General features: G+C 42.5%; 1 protein-coding gene across 1 annotated transcript in view; it reads left to right on the top strand.

The window, feature by feature from the left end:
* LOC122809125 overlaps window positions 1-12,418 on the top strand; it is a 3,089,885-nt gene that overhangs the window by 1,366,174 nt on the left and 1,711,293 nt on the right. The window contains exon 6 of the mRNA XM_044080384.1: window positions 10,162-10,212. Coding sequence (XP_043936319.1) covers window positions 10,162-10,212 — 51 coding nt within the window. The remainder of the gene's footprint in view (window positions 1-10,161; window positions 10,213-12,418) is intronic.

Below are 12,418 nucleotides of genomic sequence, written 5' to 3'. Positions count from 1 at the left end.
GGTCTATATCGGTCAGTGGCAAACATGATCTTCCTCATTTGGGGTCAACCTTGCTACGATCTCTTTGCTTCCCCCCTCAATAACAAGCGCAGCAGGTTCTTTGCCAAGATTCACCCTCAGGGACAGTCACAAAGGGATGCTGTAGTCCATGTTTGGCCCCTTGTCTACTTTATGCATTCCCTTCTTTACCCCTGATTCATATATATTTCTTCAGAAAGCACAGCAGTTGAAGAGCAAATTAATCCTCACTGCTCCCTTTTGGCCTCGCCAAATCTCGTTCACCTTCCTTTTGGTCTCTCATGATTTGCCTTCCCTGGACACTGGAACCACTTCTGGATCTACTGTCCCATCTGTCAGGGCAGACTCATCTGGATCTTCAAGGCGTAAAACTGACCCACATGGTTTCTCCAATTGCAGTGTTGGGTAGACATTCCAGGCTTTCATCCCCAGTCCAAACGATTCTGATTTCTTCCCACAAAATATCTACCAGGAAAATTAGCAAGAGTCAATGAGAAAGATTCTCCATCTGGGCTCAACAGATCCTAACGGATCCCTTTACGGCTCCTGTCCCAGTAGAATTGCGTTTCATCGCCCTCCTCCTGAAAAATGGAGCCAGCTATTCCACTGTAAAAGTTCAACTGGCAGCCATTTCAAATGTTCACATTGGACAGAACCCCTTATCTCTAGCTTTGTCAAAGCTATACAAAGCTTTTCTCAGAGGTACCCCTTTATTTTGCCCTCCAATCAGAGATCCAGCTCCTCCTTCGTACCTAACTTTGATTTTACAGGCATCAGTTCTTCACCCATTTTGAACCTGCAGCTAAGGTAGATTTGAAGATGTTCTTCGTGTTTCACTGTTGCAGTCATCACATTTAGGGGTATCTACTTGCAGTAGCCCTCATTCGACCTGATTAACAAAGTCTTGGGTCCTGCATCAGTTGTGGTCTGTTCTTCCGTGACGTCAGGTCGTCAGGGGTATAAAACATGTAGCCCACGCCATTATATCACTCTTTCTTGCCGTGCATGCCTGAAGCAGAAGCAGTTCGCAAGTGCCGGTTGGCTGACTCCTGAAATTTTCGTTTTTGATTTTCAGAACTTAAGTCTTAAACTGTAAGCTAAGTACCCCTTTGGGAAACTTTTTCTTGCTCTAAACCGATGTCAGTAAAAGTAAATAATTGCATTTCTTGTGGAAAGCAAATACCTTAGAAAGATTTTTCATTTGCACTGGATTCCTTGCTTAGGCCCTGACCACGATGTACCTCGCTGTCAGTTTTGGGCCTTTTTCAAACCACGAACTGTGTGTCGTCGGTATATTTTCGCTTCTAAATATTTTGGTGCTCGGTTCAGTTAACCAGATATGTCTTCAGTAAGCCATCTGACTACCGACATTCTGAAAAAACACAAAGATAGAGAGGCAGGCCACCTATGTCCAAAGCTGCCGACGACGTTTCTCCTAAGCCACTCGCCTGTTCGCCGGTACTCAGTGAGGCGCTTTTGCAGCCCCTGATACTCGCTACTTCTGACTTGTAGACCTGTGACCCATTCGGAGTCCGGTATGCCGTGAGATGCTTTAATTCGGGAACCTGCGGATGTCTCTACCCTGGATGGGTCTGGAGCCGCTGTGCAGGCACCGGCTTCTGAGGGTGTATTCAGGCCTACTGACTTGCATATTAAACTGACACCATCTTCTTCTTCAAGGCCTAAAACTCGAACCATGCCTAGAAAACTGACGCCCAGACCGCATGGTCAGAACTCTATGCCTAAAAAACAAATGGTAAGAATGGCTGAAGACCTTATTACTTTAATCAGGGGAAGCCAGCCATCCCTCTCTGAGAGACCTAGAGTTTGCTTATGATACTTCTGATCAGGATTCTGAAATTTCTGTTTCCTCTGATGACCTGGATTTACACTTATCTACCTTTGAGGGTTCTGATGCTGAGGACTCTATTCCATCTGCTTCCCCATGGAGGATCTCTCTTTTGGTGAAACTTTGCATACTCTTAGTGAGCATTTTCATTGGGACAGTCAGGATTTCTCTGATTCTAAAAAGAGGCTTAGGGATTTTTTACTCCTGCCCAAGCACAAGCTATCCCTCCTGTACTAGACATTGTTGATGATGCCTTTTCGGAATCTAGCTTGGCCCCTGACTCTTTACCTCCTGCTCCCAGAAAACCTGAAAGATGATATAGGGTTCCTGACTCTCGCAAGTTCCTTTTCAAAAATCCTACTGCGAATCTTGAGACCATTTCACAGGTTCCCAAGGGCATTAAATCTACTACTGCTAAAAATCCTACCCCCTCTGGTAGAGCCTCCAGGGCATTGGATAGATGGTGTAAGAAGGTATACACTTCTGCAACTTTGGCAATTAGGGCCTTAAACTGCCAGTTTCATATGTTAAATCAGCAGCATAGTATTGGATTGCTTAAACAGAAAATTATGTTGATTACTGATTGTGCTGAAAATAAGGATTTACAGGATTTAATGCATTCTGCTGAGCAAGTTGAAAAACATACTTTGCAGTTTGGTTTTGATTCATTAGAGGCATCTTGCAAGGCTGCTGTCACTGGGTCTGTACTTAGAAGGCATGCTTGGCTTAAGGATCAATCCTTACTAAATCATGTTAAAGCTAAATTACTGGATGATCCCTTAAATCATGACCGCCTGTTTGGCAGGAAGGCAGAAGTTGTTCTTAAAAAGATGGAGGAAAAAGCTAAATCTATGCAAACTGTTAAAGATTTCTTACAAGTTTAGCCTCCTAGATTTTGTAGGCATTGGCCTTCCAAAAAGTGGTCCTTTCCTGCGTCTTCCAGGCCTTCTCAGCCCAAACTGGATCCAGCAGAACACCCAGTCTTCAGTCCTAGGGTACACTCAGGACTAAGCAGTGGGGCCCACTCTTCCAAATCTGGGAGTAGTAAAACTCCCCTCTATGGTAAACTGTCTCAGTGACTTCATTTTAAAACATCCAAGCACTTCTCAACTGACTGCCCCTTTGGGGGGGAAAGATTGCCCTACATGCAAAAAACTGGGAGCTCATTACTCAGGACAAATGGGTTTTAAATATAGTGTCCCAGGGATACAGACTTCACTTCCACACATTACCAACCCCGAACGGATGGCCTGATCTACCCCGAAATCAGTGGGCAGAGGCTCAAAAGCAAGTACTCTCTCTCTCTCAAGCATAAAGGCTATTCAGACTGTGCCAGAAGAGGAAAAGGGACAAGGTTTCTACTCACGACTTTTTCTAGTACCCAGAAAAGACAATTCATGGCATCCTATCCTGGACCTGTCTACTCTAAACACCTTTTTAGTGATTCCAAAATTCAAGATGCTGACTCTTCACCATTTGCTTCCTATGCTAAGCAAAGATGCCTGGTTGGCAACATTCGATTTAAATGAAGCATACCTGCACATCCCAATCAGGGAATCTTGCAGAAGGTACTTATGCTTCAAAGCAGGCTACACGCACTATCAGTTCTCTGCACTGCCCTTTGACTTATCTACTGTGCCCAGGGTATTCACAAAGTGCCTAGCTCCAGTCATTGCATTTTGCAGGCAAAGAAGAAATATTCATATATACCCACATCTGGACGATTGTCTAATTCAGACAGAAAGCCAGGACATACTTTTGAATAATGTGGCCTTTGTACAAAGATTGCTAACTCTTCTGGGGTACACCATAAACGAAAAGAAAGCACATCTGGTACCCTGTCAGCAAATTATATTCCTGGGAGTAAGTTTGAATACAACTTCCCAGATGGCTTTCCTCATGCCAAAGAAACAAATTCATTTGACAACCTACTTCAAACTAGTGGTCACGAAAACCCTGCTATATGCAGGACAAATACTGCAAGCCTTGGCCTCCTGCATTCTTCTAATTCCATATTCAAGACTGCATATGAGGAAACTTCAACAGCATGTAAAAAGCCTATGGTGTCAACCTTCTCAGGATCTAGAAGCAATGATTCCTATCATAGCTTGCCTTCGCCTAGAGTTTCTTTGGTGGGCAGAGGCTTGCCACCAAAACAAGGGACTACCATTCACTCTACCCCCTGCCACCAAAACCGTAACCACAGACATCTGTTATTCACAATGTTAGATCTGAAGAAGCGTGCAGGTGGCACGTGAAAGCGCTCATCTTTTACTTTATTTTACTGTCAAATAAAAGTTTGGATACTTCAGTGCTGACTCCTGTCTACTTCGTGGAGGCATCAACAGTTTACATTTCTATTTGATATTTTTCTGCTTTGGCTGTTGATTCCTTGGGAGGTTCAAGATACTTTTTTCTATCAACATATCAGACTATGCATGGGGTGCTCACCTGGCAGGGAAGTGCATTCAGGGCAAATGGAACCCAAGTTAAATGCACCTGCATATCACTCAAAAAGAAATGTTAGTTGTACAGAATGCTCTGACAGCCTTCAAGGACCACATTCTTCCAGGACAATTAATGGTAAAGATGGGCAAACACCACTGTTATGTGGTACATAAACAGGGGGGTACCCATTCTTACCCCCCTCTGCAGACTAGCCATGGCATTGTGGAACACAGTCTTGAGCTACCAAGTACATGTACAAGCTCAATTCTTGCCAGGGAAGCTAAATGCACTGGCAGACGGACTTAGCAGAAATCTCATGGACCCCCACGAGTGGAAGCTGGAACCAAAGATTTTCAACATGTTGTCAAACAAATGGGGGAGCCCAGATATAGACCTGTTTGCCTCCCCCAGAACTACCAGTTGGACAAATTTTGCACAAGGACTCCCCACAAATAAGCTTGGAAAGTGGATGCTCTGTGCTTCAGCTGGAAAAATGTATTTGTTTATGCCTTTCCTCCTCTGCCTCTCCTCTCCAAAGTACTACTAAAGATCAAACAGGGCAAACCAAGGACGATATTGATTGCACCGGACTGGGCACGCCAACACTGGTACCCCGTCTTGTGTACTGTGTCACTGTTGGCCCCATGACCCCTGCCTCAGACCCCTACCCTGTTGTCTCAGCAGGGGAATCAGATTCTGCACCCTCAGCTTCAAACCCTGAACCTAGCAGCCTGGCTAATTACCTAATCTCTCCTTTACCATTCCTCAGTAAACCAGTGATTATGGATATCATTTTAGAGGCAAGGAGGCCTTGTACTAGAAAATCTTATGTTTAAAAATGGAAAAGATTCTGTGCCTGGAACCAGTCTCCGGGGTTGAGCCCAGCAGCGCCCAACTTATCTCAGATTTTAGAATACTTAACTGAGATGCTTCACAAGGGCCTTTCTTTTTCCTCCATCAAAATTCACGCCTCAGCCATTTCAGCTCATTATAACACAGAACCTCCCCTCTTCTCTTATCCACTCCTCAAGCAGTTCCTCAGATGGTCCAAAAATTTAAGACCACCTAGGAGAGCCCCAACTCCAGCCTGGGACCTTAACTTTGTATTGGAGAAGCTCACTATTCCTCCTTTCGAGCCAGCTGCTAGTGCAGATTTAAAATTCCTTTCTTGGAAAACAGCCTTCCTTTTAGCAATCACTTCAGCCAGAATAGTATCCAAATTACAAGCCCTTATGGCAGTAGAGCCTTTCATCATATTTCATGTGGACAGGTTGTCCCTCAGAACCAATCCCTCCTTCATGACGAAGGTGGTATCCATTGTGGCTCTTTAATCAGTCCATTCATTTGCCAGACTTTTTCCTAATCCACAGAACAAAGGGGAATGGATTCTGCACTCCTTAGATTTGCACAGTCAACTTAGATTTTACTTGGACAGGACTAAACCACAAAAGAAATCTGAACAACTGCTGGTGGTATTTGCTGTAGAGGCAGAGGGGAAGGCTATTTCAAAGCAAACTATTTCTAAATGGGTAGGCCATTGCATTCATTTCTGCTATAAGCACCGTGGAAAACCTCTCCCACAGGGGATCAGACCCCATTCAACCAAGGCTACATCTACCTCTACAGCCTTTCTCAGAGGTGTCCCTACCAGAGACGTCCTAGAAGATGTTACCTGGAGTTCTGTACATACTTTCACCAAGCATTACCCTTTGCTTATCTGCTCTAAATCAAGAGCTGGCTTTGCCACTGCAGTCTTGCAGGGTCTTTTAGCTGGCCCTAATGCTATCTAAATTCCTCCTCCCATCCGTAGCTTTGGGAATCTACCCAATTGTGATGACTGCAACAGTGAAACATGAAGAGCATAGTACAGTTGTGTGCACTTACCATAAATGTCGATGTTCGAGTGTATTCACTGTTGCACTCCTGGTTACCCTCCCTCTAGGCCCCTACTTTTTTTTTGGCTATATCTATATTTGTTTTTTTATTGGAGGTATTTCTGTGATATATATATATATATATATATATATATATATATATATATATATATATATATTATTGCTTCCCATTAAGGGGGCACCTGGCGTCTGGGGCAAGAAAAACAGATGTATTGGCATCGGCTGCATGTTTTATACCCCTGACGACCTGACATCATGGAAGAAAAGACTGCAACCGACGCAGGACCCAAGAGTTTAATCAGTTTGACTGAGGGCTACTGCAAGTAGATAACCCTAAATGTGATGACTGCAACAGTGAATACACTCGAACATCTACATTTATGGTAAGTGTACACAACTGTACTTTTCTTTCCTTAAAACCACATTTTTAGTAGCCATTACATCAGTAAAAAGTGCTTCTGAACTGCAAGCTCTCTCTTCTAAGCCTCCTTGTTTAATTTTTCATAAAGACAGAGTATCTTTGCGGACCAACACAAAGATATTCCTTTATGGGTTCATAGTTGTTTACTAGGCCAAAGACCACACAGGCCTTTTTAAGCCTAGCCATGCATCCCAAATCTCTGACAAGTTCTGATACCCTTTATAAGTGTAAGTATGTGCCTGGGAGATGAACCATTTACAGGTTACCTGTTTGCATTAGAGACATAGGTGCCAAACCAGGGACGAATTTCAGTTTTCCCATCCAGTTGTCGAAGTTGCACTTGAATTGGGTTAGGGAGAAACTCTGCTTGACACGGATGGGGAACCTGTCCCATAGATGGGGTAGTCTGTGGGATACATTCCTCTCTCTCCAGCAGGTCCTATTTATATCACAGGCAAGGTTTAAGTCTTTAAAACGGGTAATTCTGGTGCTGTTTGTTTTTTGGATATGCAGGACTTCCATCAGATTGGTATCTGACAATGCCCTGTATGCCAAGCATAGATCTCCCCTCAAAAGCCTGTAGGAGACATAGTACCGGGATAAGGCGTTGAGGCGGTTAGCAGAGGACATATTACATATGCCCTGTATTCTTTTAGTGAGGAACCTCTGTGGACGTTCCAGTTATTGGATATGCCTGGTTAGGTACATACCAAAAGGGGCATTGTACTTAGTGATAGGGCCGATGAATGCCCAATATATTAGCCTACTGGTTTTCTTTCCCATTTTTCAAAACGAGGGAGAATACATGCTGCATCTCCTTTTTATCTGGACAGGATGAAATCTTTTAGGAAATCTGATCAACTGTTTATATCTTTCTCAGAGTTTAGAAAAGTGACAGCAGTTTCCAAATCCACACTGGCTAAATGGCTGTGAGATTGCATTTCTCTTGGTTATTCTTCGAAAAGTGTTTCTTTCTCTGGACGTATCAAAGCTCATTCTACAAGATCCATGGCAATATCTCAAGGCTTTTGCTCAAGAGTGTCAATTGATGACGTTTGTGCAGTTGCTTCTTGGTCAAATTGTTATAGCTTTATTACACGTTATAAATTAGACATTATTTCCAGGAATAAGACTGCTTTTGGCTGTGCAGTGCTTCAGAATATCCTTCCATGAGGACCACCCTAGGTTGTTGTAGCTGGTGAAACTGTCCCAGAGGTTGAGTAATGAATGAAAAGGACAACAGCAGATAAAGAAGATATGTACTTGCCATAACATTCCATCTGTATTGTCAATTTTCATTCTTCCTCAACCTCCCTGCCTCCCCCCCCCCCCGTTCATAATTGTGCAAGACCTGATGAGGATACTCCTGAACTTTATACTCTCTACCTTTTTCATGTGCACAGTGGCTGTATGATTATTTCTGTTGTTTTTATGTAGATGTTCTTGCACTCGAGCTTCGAATCCTAAGTTTGTAAGCATGAGAGTCAGATCTGAAACCCACAGGTTGAGGAAGAATGAAAATGGACAACACAGATGGAACGTTATGGTAACTGCTTGATATCTTTTTTGGAGGAGGGAGCAAGGCAGGGATTGAACAATTTGTGTAATGTTGGATTGATGATCAGCAAAGTGAATACATGTGATTTATATGTTTGTAAATGGGAACATTTTAATGTGGTTTGTTTTGTTTTATATAAATGTAAGTATGTCTGTCTTAAGTGATAATTCAGTAAAGGTGTTAAAAAAAAAGTTGGCACCTCCACTTAAGTCCCCTTAACCGAAGACATTTCTCAGATATTAGTTCTGGCACCATTACTTTTCTCTATTTTTATCAACAAATTTTCCTTTGAAGTACTTCAATTCTCAGACTTTATGTACATTGATGTCATGATACTGTTCCACTCGATTGACTCCCAACCTGCCCTTAAACATGACTTAAAATACCACTTCAACAAACTTTCAGCTTGGGTTTTTTAAAACTACTCCCGAGCCCTTGTAAAGTAAAATGCATGGTCATGATCTTTGGTACAAAACTCAGACTGAAATCTTCAACTCCTTGTACATCAGATCTACAGTGTAGACACATTGAAAATGTCTTCTTTTAAATACTTAAGAATTTGGCTAGACTCGTCTCTCAGCTTTGAAATCGATTTAGACAAAACTCGAATAAAAGTCAATTGTTTCCTTTCCTGGGCTAGGTAGGTATCCCTGCTTCAATCCTAGGCTGTGAGAACAGCTATTCTGTTGTACAGGTCCAGTCTGCTTGTTGACTTCTACTAATGCTGTTTAGCCATGTTCTTTTCCCTCCATTTCTTTTAAATTTTTTACTTTTCCATTTCTCCTGTTCCTCTCATATTGTACATGTGTAAATAATTGTTTAAATACACTGTAATCTCCAACAATATATAATTTTATTTGTTACTGAGATTACTTGTGTCCAGGGTTGCCAGATTTGTAAACTGGCAGGTAGGGGGATGGTCCTTAACCAAAGAACATGAAGACCAAAAAAAGGGGGGGGGTTCATATAGAACAGCTAGTTCTGCAAGAAACAGAAGTAGCTCTCATTTGAGATTTTTGATTGGCTTATATGCCGGTATATGAGCTAATAAAAAAATTGCACAGCAGAGCCGTGACTCTACTTTTTAATTTATGATTTGCCTGTATGCTGGTATATGAGCCAATCAAAAACCACAAAGTGGAGGCTGTTTCTCCAGGATTTTAACTGGCAGTGCAGGACTCTGGATTGGGCTGCTGTTCCTGGGACAGTCCTACTCAATTAGGGATATCTGGCAACCCTGCTTGTGTCATATATGCTTTTTTACTAAATTTACTTATTGTGCTTTCAAAAGTAAATCTGTATTATCGTTATAGTCTTCTCTGGACTAGGACTGAAATTGTTCCATTGAGATCTGGGCTTTACTCCGATAAATATATTAAAAATAAATACATTTAAATTGAAAATAATCATTGGGTGGGAAAGGTGAAAGTTCACTGTACCATACTTAGCATTACTATCTGTGAAGAAAAATGTCATGGTGGTATGTTTAAAATAGTAATCTGGCAGCACAGAAGTTTGACTGAATTATTAATGCACTGCTTCATGGGTGGAAGGTTTGGTTTTCTATCTCCATTTGACTGCTGTGTATGACCTTGAGCAAGTCACTTGACCAGACAGTACTTTGGGATAGTTGAGAGGTTGGGCTGGGCCCTTCAGTGGTCTCCAATGCTGCATGCCTTTTAACTATGTTTGAATATATAATAGACCAGAAACATTGGTTTTGTTGTATCTAATGTCAGACATAGCCCAGTTTCATTTGTCTAACGTGAAGACCAGGCCGGTAAATGTGCAAATTGAAACCAGCAAAAATTGTGCTAGTTTTCAGAGTAAAGGTAATAGCCGCAATCACAGCACACATTCCTAGTTGCATAACAGAATGTCTGCTTTGAGGGAGTTGATAGCATTGCATTTTCAGTTGGTTATCTGTGGCATCTGCTGATGATAACTAAAACACCTTGTGGTTATTCTGCAGAAATGTGCGACTCCTGTAGAAAATGTCCTTACTCCCGCAGAGAAGATTGGGGTAAGTAAATGTGCTCTGCACCATCTTCGTTTGATTGTTTAACACTGTAAATAGCCATATGTTTAAGTTGAATTCTTATTACCTCTGTTTTGCAGAGAGCATTCAATATCCGGATGTAGTTCATATTTATTAATTGCCCCCCCCCCTTTTTTTTTTGACGGGTGTGAGAAAATTGTCTCTCAAAGGATTCTTTTCTACTGACATGAGCTCTGACTTGTGATCTTGGTATGGATAAAGCAGGTATTAAAAATGAGTAGGTGGATGGCTATTTGGTGGGTGCTCAAAAGTTTCCGGAGCGTTAATTATATTTATTATTGACTGAAGTGTGGCAACTGCAGTGGTGGTGCTGCGGTAGTGTTGTTGCCTCACAGTAAGACGTCCTGTTCGATCCTCAGCTAGAGCGTCTTCTGTATGGAGACATGCGTGAATGGGCGTACCTTCGTTGAAGGTTGTGCGTCAGTGCCGGCAACTCTGCACATAAAAATCTACTGCCAATCATTAGCGAACCGGAGTTTTTCTGTGGCGACCCCTAACCGGGAAAAGCCGAAAGGCACAACAACAACAACATTGACTGAAGTGTGGCATCCAGTGATGGGTGGAGTTTGTTTGGCCTGCAGATTTTTTATGTTTTCTGACCTGATGTTGCTAATCTTCACTCAGTCCTTGACTGTGGACTCTTTTCCTAGCTTTGGAACCAACTCTGCCATTTACTTCATCTTGTACCCTTCAAACTCTTGAGCTAGGCTTTCACCCATAATGCTCCTCCCTAAATTACCTCATATCTCATTTGCCGCTTCGTGTGTCAGACACACATCTACTGCTCTCAAGCTTTGGCTACGTTATTGTGAGTTATTTTATAATTTTACTTCAAACTTTTTATAATTAATGAATTTACTTTTTATACGCTCCTAGTCTGCATGTGTGTGTTCTTAATTCTTATTCCTCCTCTCCTCCTCTACCATTGGTAGTTTCCTGTCAAAGTACCATTGCTGGTACTTCCTTTTTTCCCCTTTTTACCTTTCGAGGTATTTCTATAGTACTATAACTGGTATCTTCTTCCATTATTTTGTTCTTTCTGCCCCCCCCCCCCCAAAAAAAAAAAAAAAAAAAACTTTTCTTTTCTTACTGTATGACTGTGTGTTATTGTGGATATGGCAGAAAAAGTTGAATCACCAGTTAAACCCAAGGGCACCTCAGGTTTCAAGAGATGTCAAAAATGTCAGGGCAAAATGCCGCACGTATTTTGTGTGTGTACTGTCTGGGCAAAGTTCACTTGCAGGAGAGTTGCTCAATTTGTCATGGATTCTCCATGAGAACGCTCACTTAATGTAAAAATAAGTTAATACTGAAAGGACTTCTAAAAACAGAATGTGAAGAGGCCATTTCTGAGTCAAAAACTGAAGCCAATTCTTTTTCTTCAGCCTCTTCCAGAAAACGTCCTTCTTTGGTGTCGAGTACTTTGGTACCAAGTAAGAAGAGAACAAAACATTCCTTTTTGCTGAAAATCGTGACTTGACAACAAAACTTTTGAATCTTCGTAGCCAACATTGTGTTTTTCGACTCCATCAGCAGCAGAGAAACCTGAACTGATCTCGGTACATAGATCCTAGGTACTCTCCTTCTACTGATCCCTTTAAAGACAGACCACCTAGTCCCTTCCTCAGTCAGACCTCCTACATCTCCATCTACAGCATCGGTTGGATCCACTGAGTCTCTCTGAGGCCGACAACATCAGACTGGTGGATCAGTTCTTAGTGGTGAGGAGATTGTCCTCGGTTCCTAGCCAACCCGGCCTTTTAAGCTCTTCTGCTATGACACTGCCAATTCCTCCTCCAACTTCATTCAAGACCTTGGAGCCCTTAGTTCTGTCACTCTTTGCACTGACTGTTTCTGTTCCGGTAGCAACTTTGTCTCCGGCACTGAAAGCTACCTTGGGTTCCTTCCATCCTTTGGTACCGGAGGTCTCCCGGGGGCAAGACTATCTGGTTGGATCTGAGGTGCATGAGCTGGTTTCCTTATCTACGGAGCCATCTGTGTCCGTCGGTCCTTTGGTCTTTGTAGGATCGACCCAGGTTTTGGGGGTCACCTCCTCTTTGCGGGGTGTGACCACCAGTTCCAGAGAGTCCATTTTGGTTCTGGGCTCCTATTCCTGTTCAGGGTGTCTAGGCTTTCGGATCATGGAGAAGGCTTTGTCCGTTGGTGACTT

Source organism: Protopterus annectens, chromosome 8.part0, assembly GCF_019279795.1.
Source record: "Protopterus annectens isolate FY-2018-M chromosome 8.part0, PAN1.0, whole genome shotgun sequence".
NCBI lineage: Eukaryota > Metazoa > Chordata > Ceratodontiformes > Protopteridae > Protopterus > Protopterus annectens.
Note: the sequence above shows the minus strand (reverse complement) of the source record. Positions and strands in the feature narration are given on the sequence as shown.